This window comes from Dipteris shenzhenensis, chromosome 21 (genome assembly GCF_047967505.1).
Source record: "Dipteris shenzhenensis isolate YYH24624 ecotype China chromosome 21, Dip_SZ_1.0, whole genome shotgun sequence".
Classification (NCBI taxonomy): Eukaryota; Viridiplantae; Streptophyta; class Polypodiopsida; order Gleicheniales; family Dipteridaceae; genus Dipteris; species Dipteris shenzhenensis.
In genome coordinates this window covers 34,089,547-34,111,206 of record NC_141616.1, presented here as the reverse complement: position 1 = coordinate 34,111,206, position 21,660 = coordinate 34,089,547, and the positions used below count along the sequence as shown (strand labels likewise).

Below are 21,660 nucleotides of genomic sequence, written 5' to 3'. Positions count from 1 at the left end.
ACAGTGCTCATGTGCACAAATGTACCCTTTAGGTTATAGCCTTACAAACAAAGATACAATATCAAAGACGTGTATCGAGACCAATGAAAGTTTTGTATTGAATCATTGTTTTTCATAGAAGAGAGGGAAGAAACATGGAATTCAGCAAGAAACTATAATAACCGTTGGCACCTATGCAATGTCTCACAACAATTGTTATCCCACAAATGCACCTCTTCGTACAAAATTTCCACACATCGTTTTCTTGGTCTCTAAAGCTTATCTTTGTGTACAGTCAAAATTTTTCTTGATTCAGTCCTTATGCTCTTCCTTCCATGTTTTCATTGAGCTATGACCTGTCAGTGTATTCTTTGTTCTCTAAATTATTCCCTTAATTAATATCTAACTCTTATCAAGATCTTCTTGATATAGTAATCTCTCTGTGATGCATAATTTTAGGCTCAGAATTGTAAGTCTATTTTTTTGTTTGAATGCAGTTGCTATTCTGAAAGTCTCATCCAAGCTATTAAGGATGTGAGCTCTATTTACTTTCTTTCGTGCATATATACATTAAAATTATCATAAATTTTTCCCCTTTTATGTTTTCACTAGCTCAAAAGTCAAATTATTTGGCCCACCCCCCTTGCGAGCCCAGAGCCCCCCCTACCCCCCTTGTGCTTGCGCATGCATGCAAATTAGTAGGGTCACCATCTGAAATAATATTTCCATCAAGGTTTTTATGAGACTGAAATCACCCAACATTGTGACCAGGGCTTTTACAATGGCGGCAATCTTGTTGTTTGCTTCATGGGCATTTTCTGGAATGAGTTTTATACTTTCAAAGTAACTCTCTCTCTCTCTCTCTCTCTCTCTCTCTCTCTCTCTCTCTAAAATGTACCTTTGTGGCAAGCTTTCTGCAGACCCTCTTGGGGGCAAAATGGTAAGTTCCTTTTTGGCTGCCCAATATGTGTGTATGTATGTGTCTGTGTGTGCTTGTGTGTCTATGTGTGTGTCTACTCCTGCTATGCAAACTCATGATTCTGAGAATTAAATAATTACTAAGTTTAGAATTAGTAGCCACAAATCTGACAGGAAATACAAAATGTGTAGGAGAGCTTCTCTCCTCAGCCTCAGCCTCCCCATCCGTACCTCCATACAGTCGCTCAACCTCCGTACACTCGCTCAATCTTTCCATCCGTACCTCCATACAACCAGCTGCTCAGCCTCTCCGTACATCCCGTCCGTACAGCACAACCCGTCCGTACCTTCGTCGTACCTCCGATCGTACCACAGCCCAAAGTCGTATTCTGTACCTCCCCCCGTCAAAACCTCTCCATTCCTCCCGGCCGTACATAGCCCTATCCCTAGACCTAGACCTAGTCCTAGTCCTCCCTAACCCCGAGTTGAGCTAAACCCCCAACCCAACCTGGGGGTTAGGTTAAGCTAGGGGGTTTCCTCCAAGTCCCCCTCAACTCCTTCAACATCCATCAGGAATCGATACTCTACACTTGCAACCATGACACCCTCTCCATATGCACGGAATTAACAACAAGAAGGCTCAAAACGACCCATCCTCAGGCAATAGGATCAGATTTTTAATCTGCAGTGGGCAGTGAGAGAGCTACGATTGGAGCTGGTAGAAGTAAAGGCCCGACTTCACATTCTCGAAGGGCCTGGTAAGCAGGCAGTAATTGATGAGGCTGTAAAATCTTGTAAGGATTCCCCCCCTACCCCGCAACTAGTCTCTACAGTCAATTGTTCACACTGAAGCACAAACTGCTAAGAAGGAAGTGATTGTGGAAGTGGACAATAGAGCAAGTAAGTCTGATATTTAAGCAAAGATTAAAGAGCACGAAGCTAGATGTGATAATGCGCTGAAGATTAGAATAGGGGGACTCCCAGAAGATTGGTACAAAGAGGAGGACACATATAGTGAAATATTGACAAAGATCAAAGCAAGCTTTCCCAACATTGAATGGGTGAATGATGATGAGCAGGATGATGACGACTCCAGGCCAGCTTCTATTTTGTACTATAGAGGTCATGCAATCCTTACTCTGAAGTCAAAAGATATCCGGCTCAAGCTTCTTTGACAATCTTACAAGTTGAAGGGCACCTTCTCCCTCCTCTAGGCCTGCTGCTGTCCTCCCCCTCCAGCCCTACCTGCTACCCCGCCTCCTTCCCTCGCTTCCTCTCCCTCTAGGCGGACTGCTGCAGGCCCTCCCCCCCACTGTTCCACCTCATATCCTGCCCCCTCGCTGCCCCATTCCCTTCTCTTCTGCTTCGCCCCCCCCCTAGCTGCCCCGCCCCCCCTACCTCGCCCTCCCCCCCTCCTCCTTGCTCCACCCCATCTCTACTTGCCCCGCTTCCCCCCCTAGCTGCCTCGCCCCCTCTTAGGTCTCCCTTCCCCTCTCCTACCCTCCTCTCTCAGCCTCCCCCTTAGCCTACCTCTCAGCCCCTACCCTCATCCTCACTCTGAGCCTCCCTCTCAGTCCCTACCCTCACTCTCAGCCTCTCCTTCTCACCCGCTACCCCTTCCTTGCTTCAGCCCTTCTTTTTTCCAGCCCCTCCCGCAGCAAGAAGTTGTCAGATAGAGCTTCACTGTGTTCGAGAGTCGGCCTACTCAACTTGATTGATGAATGGATACACATTTAGTCAATACTCGACCGCTTCCACCAGTAAGGGGCTTGGAACAATTCTTTTAATATTTTTAGTCTAATTGGATGCAGGCCATCCACAAATGCCAATTATGACTAATGTACTTATGTCTATGGACCTGCTAGGCTTTTAGATGAAAATACGTTTTCCCCCTTTTATATTTATTTTGCTTTTCATTGACCTTGACATATTCCTAGGCTACTAATTATGTTATGCCTTACGATTCATAATTGAAATTTAAAAAATAGAGACAAGAAGATCATCTTATGGTTCAAAAGCATCCTTGTTTCTTTTCTTTATTAAAAATATTTTTAAAGTGCTTCAACAATCATCATTCAAGAGTTTTTTTTTTGACAGTATCACAACTGATGCTTGTCAAGCGATGAAAGACTATGAAATAAACTCCCAAAATTCAAGCTTTTCCAAAGTTTTGCCTTGTCTAAGAAAAAGGGAAGCAACCTATGCCCTCAATACAGCAAAGTCAGCCATAAAGAATTTAATAGGTCAAATGAATAGTGCAATAGATATGGTCAACGAAAGAGAGCAGATTATGGCACAAAATGGTAATGCAACATATAACATTACCCTCAAGCACTTTTGTGATCCATATGGACCACCACCAGAATATCAAGATGCAGAATGTTCGCCAAATGAGAGCAATTTTACAACCTTTGAAACGGTTAGTCACGAAACCCTTTTAAATATCAACCTTTCTCTCAGGTCAAAGAACGTGGACTTGTTCTTTTTTCAAAAATGATATTAACAAAACGTGGCTAAGGATATAGCAGATGAGTTCAATGCAGAAAAAAAAGAAAAAAAGAACAAGTGCAATCAGCAGACAGAAAATAGTGTGCATTCATATGCATAAACTGATTACAGGAAACACAACCATGCACTAATACAAGGATACTAGAGATTACACTAGAAATACCTAGAGCATCACCTTGGAGCTATAAAAGACGTGTGCTGAAAGTGCAATAGCAGATCTCAGAATGTTGGGCATCCATATCACTAAACTAGAAATGCCTAGAGCATCACCTTGTAGCTATAAAAGACGTGTGCTGTCATAAAAGTGTAATGGTGGATCTCAAAATTTTGGGCAAGTGACTGGATAGATTGAAAAACATCCTCTCTTGATACGTGCTTACACAAAATCTGCTGCTCCTCCTCCCTCTTCCCTTCCAGCCTCTAACTTGCACACCCTCTCATCCCCCCTCCCTCCTGCCCGTTTTTCCCGTCAGCCTCCTGTTTCACCTGCTTTCCTCCCAGTTTTTCCCGATTTCGCCTTGTCAGCTCTCCAGTTTTCTGCCTACCATTTTCCTGTTTTCTGCCTCCCATTTTTTCCTGCCACATCCCGTTTTCGCCTGCCATCCACCCCTTTTCTGCCTTCCATTTTCACCTATACAGACCTGCCATTTTCTCCTGTTTTTCCTCTTCTTTCTGCCCATTTCTTCACCTTCAACTCTTCTATCCGCCTCTTCCAAGTCACTCAGTTCCCCTACAACCTCACTATCACACTCTCGCATCCACTCAAATGTACACCTATGTACTGACATTTTGTCTCATCCTTTCTGCTCACAGCATTCAGCTTTCCGTCTTTCCATTCAAACTCACACTCTAGTTTCTACACTCACTCAACCTTAAGCACATGCACACCTTGACTCATACTCACACACACAATCACAATTTGAATGTACAGCCATGGTGTTGGTTTTCCTATGGGTCCCACATGGTCAAAGCCATGGGACATGAATGCAGACAGACTATGGCCCTTAGAGATGGGCATAAGGGGCTGCTGATAGGCCTGCATGAAGGCAGGCAGGAAGGCCCCAAGATGGGCCCAGAAGACTGCCCCAGTTGGCAAAACCTAGCTAGGCCAGTCAGAACAAGAAGATTCCAGCCCCTATTGTGGGGGTTGTAGACACTTGCAGTGTGAATTGCAGGCTGCAGTACCGCCCTTCAGGAGTGCATTCCCAAGCACTAGGAGGAGTAAGCATCCAGGCACAAGAGAGGAGGATAAAAGGCATCAGCAGGGTGCAACAAGGCACCAGCAAAGGTTCCAGCAGATCCTAACACGTGTGAAGGGATCAATAAATGAGAAGATCATGAGAAGTCTAGAAGGAAAGCTGACAGAGTTTTGAGCTCCTCCCATAGCCACTGCAGACCTCATTGAAGGCATGCAGCAAAATGAGTGAGCAGAATTGTGGGCAACAGTACGTGACCTCATACTAGCACTAGTGGGCGGTATCCTGATGTCCACATAGTGAAGTGTGTGAGTGCGCCTCTTGTTCCTGTTTTTTGGCTCTATCTACTGGATTGTTTTGGTATACAGTTATTGGTTCTCTGTCTACTCCAGGTCTGAGCATGTTTACATTTACATGTTGTTTGCACATCCCAAGTAGAATCTAGATTCTAAACAGTGATTCATTCTAACAGGGAACTAGAAGCCAGGTTTTGAGCTAGATATACATGATTATATAGTTTCCAACAACAAGGTATTGTAAGTTTGTCCCAACTAGAATGAACCTAGGCTCTACCAAGTGCCTTGTATGCTGAAAAAGAGCATGTGCTAAAATACAAATTGATAAATATGTTGCCAACATTGGAAAAGACCCATGAACCACTGAAGAGCCAAAGATATATATATATATATATAGAGAGAGAGAGAGAGAGAAAGAGAGAGATGAATTCAGGAACATGCCCAAGCTCATCCTCTCAAAGCACAACACAGTGTGCAGTTTCAATCTCATGATAGTCGCTCATAAGGTTGAAAACCATAAACTCCATCACCCATAGCAGTAGGGACTAGCTACTATGAAATCCCCACCATTGACGTCATAAGCACCCAACAGTGGGCGTAGACCATAGTATAAACATATGCTCTCACACATACAAATCCTCACACCCACACATACTTGAGCACCATTTATACAAAGGTCTTCATAATGAGTTTCTATCGGTACTCTGGAGGTGAAGGGCAACTCAGCCGTGACAAAGTCTAGCACTTAAGGAGAAGACTAATCAAAAAGTAGTCCACATTTTTTTTCCCCCCAAAAAGAGACTTCTATTAAGTATTAAAGAAAACTGTTAGAGCAAGCTCCATAAGGGATACACCATGCAATGCATGAAAAGCTAAAAAGCCAAAAAGAAAGGATTGGGGCTGATAGTACCATCTCAATCCTGTAGAACCCTCCGAGAAAAAGGGAGAACCCCTCCAAACTCGTAGGAATACAGTCCTCCTAGAAGAGGCTGCCCGTGAAGGGCCCTGCATGCTAGCCCAAATGGCTATCAAAGTATGAACCGTGTCACTCCAAATACCCGTGAACGCCTGTGAAGGGTGTATCTGGGTGCCATCCAGAGCCTCTGTACATCTGGCTCTCCAGATGTGCCAAGAGGAAATGTTGGCCAAAATCTCCTAGGAAGTGTTCACTAAAGCATGAGAAGCTCTGAAGGGAGTAAACGGTACATCCTAAAGAGAGTAGGTCTCTATCACCTGCCTACGAACCGAGAGTGCCCAAGAAGAAGGCTCACCCTCATAAAACATCTGGGGCCTAGTAAGGGATAACCAGGCGACCAAGCCCCAAGTCATGAAGAAAGGGGAGGTATGAAAAATGCTGAGTATCCGAGCAACCCCTTTCCAAACAGTCCTCACCTGACTGCAGTCCCAAAGGCAATGTCACACTGGCTCCTCTACAGAATGACAACGAGGGCAAGTAGGGTCAACCCCAAATCATGATCTCCACAGGTTCACTGCAATCGCTCCATGAATAGAAAGCCAAAAAAAAAGAGTGATCTTTCTATTTCTGAGGGATTTCCAGAGCCTCCTCCAGAAGTCCCTACGCAAATCTGCGGTGATGAAGAAGCTATCCCAATGGGGGGCTTTGGAGGGAATCCAACCCCTACTGCTTAACTGAAATCTCCTGCTGGCATTACCAACCGTGAAACAAAAGAAGGGAATCCCCCTCTCTCGGTGCCCATGATCTATCCACAAAGTAGTCCACAATCTCTTCATTCAAGCTACAACTGCTTATGAAGACTAAACAATTTCATTTTAGTCTCTCCCAAATGAGCATCTAAGCAAAAAAATGCTTAGACAATCTAGGTGATAGGGCAATGCACCACTTAAGATTAGCGATTTCAAAAGAGTCTCTATCCTTGGAAGTGTCCCTTTTCTTACTGGTTCTTTGGCTTGGCCTTCACTTTACCTTTGATACTCAAATTGAACACTTTCTTGCTGCCATCATCCTTCTGCAGCCTTTGCCCTGCTTCCTCCTAGATCCACAAGGGACCAAGCTCCTTGAAGGTCAACAGCTTTAATCTCTTTCTAGATATCAGGGTTTCACTAACCCGTTGAAGCTTCTTGGCAGTTTACTCAACATGAGAGTGGCCAACTGATTGTTGTCCACCTTCTGACCATAGTGGCCAGTTGATCCTTTAAGACTTTAAGCTTGACTAGATGACCACTCACTTGGGCACCTTCTTCCATGTTCAACATGAATAGCTGATTTTGGAGCATTATGATGCAACCGGTATTTGATGTCTCATACAAGTCTTCAAGGATTGCCCATGCTTCACTTGAGGTCTCTGTTTGTTGAATGTGCAGAAGCGCCGAATCTGCAGTCTCCCGATGATTATTACTAATGCATCAGCACCTTTTGCATTCATTCTTACTTTTCCAGTCCTATTTTCATGCTTGAGCTTCTTCATCTCTTCGCTCAATACCCGGATTATCTTCCCTGAAGCATGCTTCCAATCCTCTGGTTTCAAGATCTCGTCCTTCAATTTTGTCCCACAATCCACTTGCAACCATGTGACTCTAAATCTTGATCTTCCAGATCGGATCGTTTGTCCCATCCAGTATCCACGTCAAACCAAAGTTTGGAATTGGCATCCGCATGTGGCACCTGTAAGGTTTTACTTCAAAGGGAACTCCTACAAACACTGACGTTCTTGTCCCACCTCTACTAATCTCATTCGATGGCTTGATCAACAAGGCACATGCCTCCTGGATTTAGATGTCAGCCACCAATGAAGCCCGAGCCTCTCAGATTTCACTCCATCGTCTAGATAGGTAGTCGTGGCTCTGATACGATGCAAGAAAAACCCAGACCCTTGGCCTCAACAGAAATAGAAATAGATAAGGTATCTGCAAAATGGAAGAATCTTCAAAGAGGAGAAGGGAATGCCTTAATTTAAAACTTCAACTTTCTATGTCCACAAGGGAGAACTCACAAGCACCAAATTCAAGAGATAGAGAATAGTAGAATAGTTCAAAATGTCTCAAAATATATTGCACAAAATCTGATCCAAACATCCCTTACAAAAAGCTTCACCAGAGATCCAAAACATGCAGCAATCCACTGCCCTGGATGCTATATTGTGAGCAAAAATACTGCTCCTACTTCTGTCCTTGCACTCCTCAGGTTGCGTGCTCCTCAGTGAGCAGTGAGGGCTCTAGTCTGGCCTGCTAAATGTGGGGCCTTTCTCCGACCTAGTCCATCGAGCCAACCAGCCACAGACTAGTAGGCAAGACCCAGTCTATGCTGACCCGGCCTTCTTCCCTTCTGCCGACCTGTCATTCCAGGGACTGCCCTGGCCCCTTGTCTGCATGCAGGCAGCTGGCAGATCTAGTGAAGGGAATCATCCACAGGTCAGCCACATGGGCAGCATGGTAGGTTGCCATGTGGGCTGCCACATAGTCCCCTGTTAGAGGTGGGCAGAAGCTCTGGCAGAGGGCAGCATGCAGCAAGAACAGGGTGTCTGGTACGAGAGCAGGGACACACTATATGGCCCGTTCTCCTGGAGAATCCACAATGGTCGTGGATCTGCTGCAAAGAGGTCTGGTTGCTTTGCAGAAGCAGGTGGCTCACCCTGCTGCAGCCCACCTGCAAATCTTCCAACCAGCCTGCTGTAGTCTTTCTGGCCCTACAACAGCCCACCATTCTGTCTAGCATGTGGCATCCAAACCTGATGCACACACAGCAGACTCTCATGCCCCCCATTCCTACATCGGTACCATGTCCATGTGCTCTCCTCATATGGAGGCTTAAATTGGGACAAACCCTATTTTCCAACAGTGTCCATGAGAAACAACGCCACATTAAAATAATATAACCAAAGAGAAAGGTGAAAATTTTTCAGCTGGACTGTTGTTGAGCTAACAGATCTCAGAAAATTAAGTGCTAAAGAAAGTTAGAAAAACAAGTGCAGTATTTTGAGAATTTAAAGAGGAAAGTGGGATTCTTTTTGTGACCTTTGGCTTCCCTTGCTGAAGTCGGAACTGGTATACTTACAGGATTACATACAGTACAGGTGTAATGAGGATGTTGTGCATCATTGTTTTGACAAAAGTACACCAATACCACGTACATATTACTCCCAATTTTTACTCTCAGTGGCTGCTGCCAAAGATGTCTCCAAAATCCTTCCTTCGCTATTCAACATAATGACATGTACTTTCATTCAAGTGGCCTTCCAAGATCTTACAACTAAACACTGCAATAACGTCCAATCAGCATTCTATATTGTGTGGATTGGATTTGCTGCAGCGTCAATTGCGATAATGTCGTTGCAGATCATGTGGATGGCTATCGGTAGATATTTGACAATTAAAAAGAGCATCAAGCTACATTTCTTTTATTTTCCTTTTCAAATAGCATAATTAGAAGTTACAAAGAACACTCTCTCTCTCTCTCCCTCTCTCCCTCTCTCTCTCTCTCTCTCTCTCTCTCTCTGTCCACGCGCACATGCCTGCGTGCATAGAAGAGAGAGAGAGAGAGCTCATGCATGTGACAAAAATTACTAGCAGCAAGCATGAAACCATGTTATACATTTCGTGATTTGGCTTTTAATTGAAATGGTGGAAGATTCCATCAAAATCACTAAATTCCATAAAACTCTGTGTACATCTGAAGCGAAAAATTCCAGAGATCATATGCACACATTCTCAGTACACTACTGTGCCGTTTGCATGTATATGTGTGTGCACGTGCGTACGTGAGTGAAACAGTGATGAAACACTTCCAGCTTGGCCACTCTGGGGAAGCTATGAATGTACATTCTTTCTAAGTGAGATACTGCTTTTCACCCAAAAGAAATGGTGTGTGCACGCGCATGCGTGTCCATGCATGCATGTGTGTGTGTGCATGTATGCATGCATGCATGATGACAATGCTAGTTTATTGCACCTGTGATATCTAAAGGATATGGAATCCAAAGCCTTTTACGTTTGTAGAATGCGTATCAAAATGTTGCTTGTCAATATGAAATTTGGGTGAACAACAAACCTAGAAGTTGATATGTTCTTAAAATAATAATATCTTGACTCTTAACCAATCATCTACATTTATAACTTGAATTCCTAAGTATGGGTAAGTTTCAGCTCCAAAAAAGCTGCTCCACCCCCTCCCTTGTTTCAGCCGTCTCCTCCTCCCGCCTTCAGCCATCTCCTCTGCCTCCGGCCCCTTCTCCGCCCCCTCGCCTTTTCTTTCTCCACCCCCCCGCCATCTCCTCTTCCAACCCCCCGCCTCCTTCCCTTCTTTGCCTCCTGCCATCTCCGCCCCCGCCTTCTCTTCCTCCACCTCCCGCCATCTCCTCTTCCGCCCCCCGCCTCCTTCCTTCGCCCGCATCTCCTCCGCCTCCCACCTCTCTTCCTGCCGCCTTTCTCCCCGTAGAAGAGGAGGGTGTCCCCAAACTCAAACTGGTGGTAGAGGATCCCGAGTCCCTCCCGAAGTGGATCTTTCTTGAGACCCTTGAGGGGGGTGAGCTCCGCTAGAGGTTTGAGGTGTCAGGTCTACCAAGTCAGTGCCTTCGATGCTGAGACAGGGGATATTTGGCTAGGGATTTTCCTCGGGGTCAGCAACGGTCCCCCCCTAAGCAAGACCACAAGCAGGCACCACAGGAGAAAAGATCAAGCCTCCCTCACCGACAGCAGCAACAACAGTCTCAGACCCCCCTACAAGTCCGACAGAGCCAGTAGCGGGAGCCCCAGGATACCAGGAACCAGCAGCCCAGCAGGCTGCAGTAGCAACAAGAGTCCCAGATCCCTTGAGTGACACCCTCAAAGGGAGAGTGGACCAAGGTGATCAAGAAACAGCCTAGTAAGTGAGCCCGTAAGTGCCGCAGACGTGTGCGCTCAACGCAAGGAGAGAGCAAGAGGCACCCACGGAGCACTAGCAAGGGGACCCCCCTCCAGGCGATCCACCCCCCTCGGGGACTGGACCCAGGGTCCTCCGGGGGATCCTATTACAACGAAGGTCTAGCGGCCGTAGCTGCACGCACGCCAACAACATTCTTCTGACGTTCGGATGACCAAGGTCCCGTCAGAGTGCCTGGCCACGATTGCTGAGGAGGAGGCCCACAGCTCTGGTTCATGGGGATAGGAGGGAGATCCAACCATGCCTCCGCCCCCTCCCCCTCCTAGCCCCCTAGATCCCTCCCCCCCCCCTTGATCTTCCCCCCTTTGCCTCCCATCCCTCTTGCTATGGTCACCCTCAACACCCGCCCCCCGTCCCCCTGCCTCCTTAGCAGGACCGTTAGTTCCGCCCTCCTCTCGTCCCCCCCCCAAGCCCATCTAGGATCCCTTGTCTTCTGGCAAGGGCAAGGGCGCGTCCTCCTCGGCCTCCTCATCGTCACAACAGCCGGTCTCCCCCCCAATCAGCCCCCAACTTCTAGGCGGGACTCGTCCTCCTAGTCATCCTTAGTTCCTCAGCTTCAGTTAGGGAATCCTCTGCCGAGACATTTTTGGAGACTAGGGCCCTAGAACTACCTTGAGATACTAGATTCCTACCCCCTGCCATTGGAGATTACGCTACTGATCTTGCAGCCCTGGAAAGGGGGTTTGATCAGCCCAGTGGGCTTCCGCACGCACCCGGTTTGGGGCTTCCAGTTCGCGACCACAGGGACAGAGAAGTGGAACTCTGATTTGTTCGACACCATGTTGAGTGACTAGTTGTCGCACATGATGGACGAGTGAATGGGTCCTGGACTTATGGCTCAACCATGGTGCTGCACTACATTTTCAGTTTGGTTCTACTCGGGAGCAGTCGATCTGCGGACTTGATCTTGCATACTACTGACCGATCCAGAAGTGTGCTGAGATATTTGGGGTAGAAGTCTCATTCATGCTGAAGTGGGCATAGAGGACAAACATTGAGCCAGTCGACATGTTGGTATGTCGGTGGACAGACACGGACTATTCACCCTCCAAAACCCCCTCAAAGTCGCAGAAGGCAGTTTTCCTGGAACCGGCTCCCAAGCACAAGCAGGCCTTGTTTTCTACTTCCCTCTCCCCATGAGTGCCACCCTTGTAAAGTCACATTACTGACTATTTTTGGCATCGGTTCCTGCACATAGATAGCCTTAAATAGCCTCTTGGCTATTTCTAGCACATTGTTGCTCTCATCTTATTATAGGTTTGATCATTTACATACCAGTAGTTGCATCATGACTTGGATCACACATTGTTGAGTACTGCTCTCACATCCACACAAATTGGATTATGGTTTACCAAATTGTCTATTTTGAGAGGGAATATCATAAATTGAGCATTGTAGACTGAGTAGGTTCAACAATCTCACCCCTCAATACTCTATTGTTAATGAGTCTATTCAACATTGCCTCTGGGAATCCAGACAACCTAGGATCACCTAGGCTAGGATTACAATACTAAGGGGTAGGTTCTGCTCCTTCACCTTATTCATCACTAGGGGTTCTCTCTTTGACCAGGCCTCAAGTATTTTATGAAGTCAAGTCTCTTCTTGGGCTTTCACGGTTCGGCATCATCTTGTAGAGTTATATCGAGTCGACATTGTTAATGTCTCTCAATACAGACCTCCACCAGCATCAATGGACACAAGTTGGGAGATTATTGCAGCACATTTGGAGATCAAGATGTGAGTCGAGAGGCACTCCTTTTTTCTCTACTTCTCTTCCTAGCATGGTGTGGCACTTTCAGCCACAGTCTCGGCTATTTCAGGATTTGCATATGCTCATATTTTTAAGTGGTACTTTATCATTTGTTCCGTATGCTCAACATGATGTATTTGTACCTTGAGTGCTTTGCTCTTGGCTGTTTTTAAATCTTATTTCATGTCCAAAAAACATATATATCCTAGAATATAAAACTAGCACACCTAATACTAGTTGCAATGGAATTGAATCTCCAGTAATGAGCGTGCAAAATTATAAAAAAGTATGCTGTCATAGACATTTAGAAAGTACATCAAAGAACAACTACAAAATATTGTACCTACTGCACCTTGCAGCCGTAATGTTTTTGGTATAATGATATTGAACCTCCAATGTGCTTGTTGGAGCATGAAGCGTTGGGTTCTGGTTCTTGGCGATAGCAATCAACTCGGATTGTTGCGTTTTATTATCCTAGCATCCTCCTATGGAGCATCCATGTCCTTGAGTATCCAATCAAATTCTTGATGCTATGGTTTCCACAACTGGCATCGCTAGTTTAACACACGCTGGCTCTCTTGCTTCTTGTGTCCCAATATGTCCCCTATCATGTTGCAAGGAAGACGAGTAACATTAACCCAAGACCAAAGGAGGAAGACTAAGGTGAGTGATTTCTGTGCGCTGATTTTCATGGAAGCAGCCAGAACGGTGATGTGGGCATTAGAAACAAACGATGGAGTAAAGCTATAGATGAAAAGCCACCAATGGAATTGAGCCATAGAGATAAAATTGCCGCTAAGCTGTCTGTCGTTAAATAACGATGTGGCACTAGATCTGAAGTCCATAATGCACTTTTCCATTATCACTGCCTTTAGGGGAAAGGGCCGGGGGAGGATTTTTCAGGGAGGATAGTCCCGACCCTGGCCCTTTTCCCCTACCATGGGAGGGGGTGGAAAATGACACTTGGACGGTTTGTGTGGAAATGGGGGCTGATTTTGCCTTATTCAAAATGGTGGGCTGATTTTGTCTTATTCATGAGGAGATTAAATTCCCTCTATGAAAGGTGCTCGATCGGACGGTAATACACCCATGTTTGTGTATGATCTAGGAGCTAATACACCCGAAATGTGTACCAAGGCCAAAATGGTTGTCTCCAAAGCAATAAAATGCTCGAGTTTTACCCCTCCATTCTGAGGCATTGCAAACGTTCCCACAAGGCATGGTGCTCAAGCCTCCCCTAAGTAGCACCATGTACAGCATGCAAAAAAATAACACTAGTGCTAATGAAGTGGCATGAATGTCATCAATGTATTGTGAAATGGTGGAGATTAGTCACGAGCTAAGTCATCTCCTACATATTCTCTAAGTTCACATGTTTTGACCGACAAGTCTACCTTCGTTCTTCTAGGAGGATAACTAGCTTTCCTTGGCCCCTTGTGTCTAGGTTTTGCTCTCATATGCTCTTTATCCTCTTTAGAATAAAATTTCTCCCCATGGATCGATGCAAACAATCACATTCTACTGCACTGCGCACTAGAGATTTGCTATGTATTACTAGATGGACAAGGTTAAGGTACTTGTCATTTATCTTGTGTATTTATTTGTATTTCAACTATTGTCTTAAAACTAATGAGGAAATTATCAAAATTTTGTAGATCGACCATATGAGATAAATGTCTTTTGAATTGCTTAGTATAGAGGCTTGATGTTGCTTTACGTCATTGACAGACTCACTACTAATGGCTCTTATTCTACATGTATACCTACATATAGGGGCCATGAATAAGGCAGAGAGAGAGAGACAGAGAGAGAGAGAGAGAGAGAGAGAGAGAGAGAGAGAGAGAAAGACACAGAGAGAGAGAGAGTCGGCTAAACCTAGTCACCTAGTACTAAGACAATGGGGAAAATGACTTTACAATAGGTATAGGCTAGTTATCCATGATTACCCATTCCCTATATATGTGTGTGAAAAAATAAGTAATGTGTTTATGCTCTCTATATGTGTAAAATCTATGAATGTACACATGTGAGGTCCCACAACCTTAAATTTCATAAACTAAGACATTAGCAATGAAAACTACATGATGCAACGTCAACATGGAGGGCTTTTCCTCAATTGACCACCCAACCACAATTTCATAGAGCGCTCCCTTGTGATGACGTACGTGAACTCTCCTTGAGTTCTCTTTCTTTCCAAATCCTTCTTTGTGGAGCCTCTCTCTAGAAATCTCTCTTAAAGCCAACACTTGCCAAGTGGGTCCTTGTTTGGTGCCACGTGTCCCACTAGGAACCTTATCATTAGAGCCATCGGGCTCCCCTTTGCACCCCTTATTAATGCTTAAGCTTAGGTATAAGCCTAGACCCAAGCCTTCATAACCACGCCAAAAGTAAGTGTTGTCAAGACCTCTGGTTCCCCGCCTTGCCATAACATGTCACGATCCTTTCGTGATTATGGCTGGCGTAACATTCCCTTCCCCTTAAGAATGGTTTAAGTCCTCGAAAACAAAATTGGGAAACCTCCTCTGGAGATTACTTATCCTCTCCCATGTTGAACTCTCTTCAGGTCTATCTTTCCACTTTGCCAGATAGTCTTGCCATATTGTATGTTGCGTTCTTTTTTTCTTGTCGATCTTTTTTTTTTCAGTTCATGTGGTAAAGCAACAGGTTCAATGAGTCCAACTAGGACTTCATTTCCAATGAGATTATCATCATCTCCAGACTTTCTTTTTAGCCTACTCACCTGAAAGACCGGATGTGCTCTACATCCCTCTAGTAAGGCTAATTTGTAAGCAAGTTCTCCAATTCTCTTAAGTATCGTGAATGGTCCACAATACCTACGAGACAACTTTGGACATTTACCTATCCTTAGGGATTCTGAAGATTCCGATACCCTGAGATAGACTTTCTCATTTACTTCAAACTCCAACCTTCTATGGTGGGGTTTGCATAGCTTCTTGCTCTATTATGAGCCCTTGTAAAGCTATCTTTAGCTAACTTAAGCATTTGATTCATATCCTCAAGAAAGTCTTTGGCCACTTAAATCATCTCTTTCTTGAGTCCCACTCCTGTTGGGGCTCTAGGTTGAAATCCATACATAATCATGAATGGACTAAAACCTGTAGCTAAATTTTTGGCACTATTATATGAAAATTGTAATATGGGCAAATACTATTCCCAATTAGTTTTCCATTTTCTTACATATGCTTGAAGCATATACTTAATGACTTGATTGACCCTTTCAATTTGACCATCACTCTGTGGATGACCCGCGGTGCTCATATTTAAAGAAGTTTCCAACCTCATAAACACAATCTACCAAAAAGCCTAGGTAATTTTGGAGTTTTAACTTCTTCATTGATTGGAATAGAGTGAGCCATCTTGGTCAATTGATCCACAATTACCTTGGGATATCATATGTCCCAAGTATTTTTCTTCTTTTGCAAAGAATTCACATTTAGATTCTTTTGCAAAAAGAGAATTATCCCTAAGCAAATGGAACACTTTCCTCAAATGTTCCAGATGCTTTTTCCTTGATTTAATTAGATTAGGATATCATCTAGGAATACTACACCAAATTTTCCTAAATATGATCTCAAGATGCTATTCATAAGTGTCATAAAACTTGCTAGAGCATTAGTTGAACCAAATGGCATTACTTTAGACTGATAATGCCTGCCTAGTGCGAAATGATGTCTTAGGGACATCCTCTTCTCTAATTTGCACTTGGTGATATCCTGATCTTAAGTCAATTTTAGTAAAATATTTTCCCCCTTATAAACTTATAATTTATTGTGATTTTTTTAAAGACTCTATAATCTATGCATAAATGCATAGTGCCATCTTTTTTCTTTAGCAGTAAAACTGATGATGACCATGGTGAATTACTAGGTTGAATTTGGCCCTTTCTAAGGTATTCCACTTATTGTCTTTTGACCTCACGTTCTTCCATTTGGCTAAGTTTACACGGTGGTTTACAAATAGGGGTAGATCCAATAATTATGTCTACTCTATGGTCTACATCTCGTTCAGGAGGTAAACCATTAGGCAAATCATTCAAAAAAATATCTTTAAATTCAACCATTAAATCCTTAAACGAAGAATCATACTTTGACATTATTCTTTTCAGACGTAGTATAAATAAAATCACCAATAAAAGAAAGTTCATAGAGATATACCTCGCATTGTTATTGTTGTAGAAGTCGTTCTAGTTCCATCGAACAAATAAGGGGAGTGTTGGGCACATCATGTTCTCCATAAATCTAGAAGACTCTACCATCTTTTTCAAACGGCTTGATCGAAATGCATGATTTGGAAATCCAAGGCATCCTGATAACCTTGGAATTCCACCTCTACAACATCAATCATGGTGTCCCAAACTTACCCTTTGCTAGGGAGACCACACAATATTTATGGACACTTGGACTCTCTGGCAACTTCAATTTCTTAATTAATGAGTAGTTACGTATTGCACTATCATCGACCATAATTCTTACCCTTTGCCCATCATGAGGACCAAAGGTGGGCTGCCACATTGCCGATGATAGACATCATATGTGGGTACTATCTTCATGATAAACCTCTACTTGAATGTACTTTTCAGTACCATTAAGCGGCAACACCTGCACCTCATGTACTTGTTTATGTGGAGGTTTATTTGGTTCTAGAATTCATCGATTCCTTTTAGCTTAAGAACTACCTCCCTATATTTTGCTATGTATTGGACTAAAGTGCCTTTACCCATAGTACAATTGTCCCAAGATTCCTAAGCTCTTTCTAACTCATTTTCAGGTAAAAACTCTTTTTAAAAGGCTTGGTCAAATTCAGCCCAATACTAGGAATTCTATAATTTTCTCTAAGCCTCATCCACCATTTATAGGCCTTATTTCCAAGGGAAAACATACTACTCAAACAACCAGAGAAGAAATTGGGTAAGGCAAGCAAACTGATCTACTGAAGGAGTTATCATACATCGATAAGCTATTTTGAGGGGCATCACGACCATAAACGTGGATACACCCACAAAAGAGTGACATGAAAGGCATCTAGTAAAGGTATTCATTTTCAATAATATGTATATTCTAGTCATAGGGGGGGTGGATGTCACATTCATCATTTTGGCATGTGTGTGTGTGTGTGTGTGTGTGTGTGTGTGTGTGTGTGTGTGTGTGTGTTGGTACTATTCACTGATACATGCCGACATATACCATTAAGAGCATATATAACCATTGAATAGACCTTATGCTTAGGCCTTGCAAAATAAATTTGACATTGTGATTAGAGAGGAGGGACAAAATTGGCCTACGAATACATATCCAAATGGCCAAACGACGGCAGTAATACCTAATCAAGGCAGCTGTGACTCTTTAATTCTTCCTTTTATGCACACTAAGAGACAAATGATATACTCATCATATAGTATAGGCCTCCACATATATAGTATTATCCTTTGGTAAAATGTGTGTAGTATGAATGACATAATGGCATTTGACAAACATTTAACATTTCTTTTCTAAGGGCCTACGGAACACAAGATTAGCTGAAAATGGCTCACCATTGTAGGAATATAATATGAAACCTTCATGACTCAAATAGAAGTATGTTTTCTTATGTCCACGATGTGCTAAACCTTGGATTGACTTTACCAGATGCTTGGGAGGGTCTTACTTGTAGTTCTTGTCAAAGAGAACATTCATACTTGATCTACCTAAATGGAGCATTTGGATACATCTGCATCTAACTCCGAGGTGCAACAGGAAATCTTATAAACATAGGTGAATTGATTAGCTCCCCATCAAGTGTTCGAGTCAAGATTTAAGCTGAAGGTTATAAATACTTCAATCCAAATATTGGACAGTTATCTTTTCCCACTTAAAAGCACACAAATATAATTGAAGATGCGAGTCCTCATAGAAGAATACATAGGCATCTCCTCAAACAGCCATAGGAAAACTTGGCAATGGTAGTATAAGTCTACAAGATTGATGATGAGCGGCTAAACATCAACAAGAATCACCTCAAGTGAAATAATCACACCACTATGTGATCTTTGCCCATTGTCGAGTTTAGGATAACAAACGGAGAAGAAGATATGTCATGCTAAGTTGGCTATTAGCACTCAAGTAGATGTCACAAAAAAAGGGACCACGAGCCATAAACCATGAGATTCATCTGAGATTTCTCCCGAGTTGGTACGGGCATGTTTGGTTAAGTTTCTTACTTGGTAGGTGCTGTGATAAATTCCTTCAGGTTCTACTTGTATCTGAGGCGAGGATCACGTAAAGAAAGATGTTATTAGGGAGACTTAAACTAGCACATACTACTCAAAGAGCCAGATAATAAATTGGCTAAGGCTGGCAACTAATTGATTGAGGGAGTTATAGTACAATGATAAGCTATTTTGAGGGGCAATGCGACTGCGTATGTGGATGCAAGCATCACCTGAAAGGCATTTAGTAAAGGTAATTTTTTTCACTCTAATATATATTGTGGTCATAGGGGGGGTTGGATGTTGCATTTGTCATTTTGACACAAACACGTGTGCACGTGCACACACACATGCGCACATGCACACACACACACACACACACACACACACACATTGGTACTATTAACATATACATGCCGATATATATCCTCAAGGAGCATATATAACCATTGAATAAACCTTATGCCTAGTCCTTGCAAATAAAGTGGACATTGTGATCATACAGGAGGGATGAGATTGGCCTACAAATACATATACAAACGACCAAAACCGATAAGACCATATCAAGGTAATTGTGACACTTTCATTCTTCCTTTTTGTCTCTCCTCCTACAAAACAAATACCTCCGAGGGGAACCCAAGAATCTATTTTTTAGAGTAGCCAAAAGGAACCGTAGACAAAAGAGGCACTAAAATGATTTGTAAAGCCCAAACAAAATGTGAAGTCCTGATAGAAAAGAAAGTGGGACAATGGCTCCCTTGCCACCAATTCCAAAAGAAACCCCTCTGGAATAGAAAACAAAACCCATGGAAATGATGAGAAGCCCTCTGGAACCTCGAAAGGATGTAGAACATATGACTCCACTAATGGCGAAACCAAACCGGGAGGATCACCAAATGTTCTAGGTTGCCCTGAATCACCCACAAATCCAAAAGCATTTTAACAGATAGCCGAGATGAAGAGAGCTAATTTTCTAAAGGTAAGGTAGCTTCCTTTCTTGATGAGGATAGGCTAGATAAATCTACTAATAACTGGCTTTCCATTACTAATAACTGGCTTTCCACTCATGCACTCATAGGTTTTTTATCAGGATCTAGACCACCTGCTGCTTTTCTAAAAAATTGGTTGAGTTAGGTCCTTGCCACAGCCTAGTATATCGCCTCCTATGGGTACTTTCACAAAGAATGTAGTGGGCAACTCCGACGGTTGGTTCGGAAATTCCTTTGGGTAGGATTGGACGGCACGCAGATTACTAGAGCCTAGGTCGCTTGGCAGATGGTGATCATGCCACACACACTAGGAGGCTTGGGTATCATAGATCCGGAGATGCAAAGGAGAGCCTTTATGGGCAAGTTGGTTGTTTGCGGCCTCACCCCAGGTGCAGAGCCTTGGAAGCTCCTCTTATAGCGAGGGATTCTCAGAAACACCCCACGCACTGATAGATAGTGGTAGCCTTCACACACGTGGATCTTCTCAGAGGCCCCCAAGGGAAGGGTTCCCCCTTGATGAGGAGTCTTCATAGGGTCTGGCAAGGACTAGCAGGGTGTCTCATTTGTGCTCTGCCTAGATGCAGAGAGGAGTTCGAGCATCAGCCCCTTATGTGGTAGAGATCTGAGATTAGGAGGGGCGTATGCTCGAACAACGGATGCACATTGGTTGGGCACAGTGGGACAGTGGTCCAGCCGGGTCTTTTGGCAGATGGAGCACATTACCCATGGAGGCAGAGGCAAGGCTTGGCGCCATAGCACATCTGCGAGGGGCAGGGCAGCAGATGAGAGAGATCGACCTAGCCATCCCTGAGTCCTGCTAGGAGGGACTAGAGGGACATCATTTGGTTGGGGCACTTTTCTTGGACTCGTGTCCCTTTAAGGATGATGATGCACTGAGGGAGCACGCACCTCGGCTTCTACCATGTAGGGCTTGGAGGGCTACTTCATCCGCTCACTAAGAGAGACCCTGAGATGGATGGGAGTCTTGATGGGATTCACTAGCAGATGATCAGAGTGGTGGGATGTTTGGGGAAGGAGTGGCACATTGACCCTCCCAGTATCTTAGAGCAGGATGCCCTTAGATGTCGTCTCTGGTTGTGGGAGGGTAGACCCTTGAGGGACGTCCAGTGGGATCCGGGAGAGTGATTCTGGCCCTTTAGGCGTTCTTGCCAAGCAGATGGACAAGATGACCTTTTTGTCTACACCACACAGATTGGCAAGAGGCTTCAGATGGACTCTTTGAGGTAGACCCCCTCGAGGGGGTGACCCAGAGAGTGCCTCGGGATGTCCGTTCTAGGTTTTGGATGCGGTTATGGTCCAGTCTATAGCGGTCGAGGAAGATATCCTACTTCTTCTAGTTGGCCGCCCATAGAGGCTTGCCCATCAGACCCTAGTTGGAGCAAATGCGAGTGGACGGGTAGTGCCATTGTTGCTCTGGTGGTTTCCTAGAGATGATTCCGCATTGCCTTTGGAGCTGTCACAGAGCAGCGAGGATCTGGATGAGCCCTTAGGATCATGAGCCCTATGCAGAGTCTTTAGAGGGACTACACCTGGGGAATGGTGGCCTGGTTGACTAAGGGAGGACATGCGTTCCAGATTGATGAGATCTCCCCGGCCTACCAAATACGGGGTCAAAGCAGTCAGATGATAGCGATCCATGAGGCAGTCCCTCCTAATAGCCTAGCTCCCCTTTCTCCTCCGGAGGACAGCGTTTGGGATGTGGTAGCCAGTATCACTGCGTGGAACATTTGGGTGTCTCATTGTAGTCTTGTGTGATGGGTGAGTAGCATTCGGTTCCATCCTTGGCTACCATGGTTGCCATCTGGCAAGATATCATCTACACTATACGCTCCACTTGGGAGGCTCTAGAGTGTCTATTGAGAGGTGTGCTCGATTTTGCAAGGCTTGGCCTGTAGGAGTTTT

At 44.3% G+C, this 21,660-nt stretch overlaps 1 protein-coding gene across 1 annotated transcript; it reads left to right on the top strand.

Moving 5' to 3' along the window:
• The first annotated feature begins 330 nt into the window (after positions 1-330).
• Positions 331-9,298, top strand: LOC147888772 (uncharacterized). The gene is made up of 5 exons (XM_087392362.1): positions 331-337; positions 477-513; positions 751-822; positions 2,995-3,316; positions 8,933-9,298. Exons 1-5 carry the CDS (start codon positions 331-333, stop codon positions 9,296-9,298), a joined length of 804 nt encoding a protein of 267 aa, XP_087248488.1.
• Positions 9,299-21,660: the final 12,362 nt, after the last annotated feature.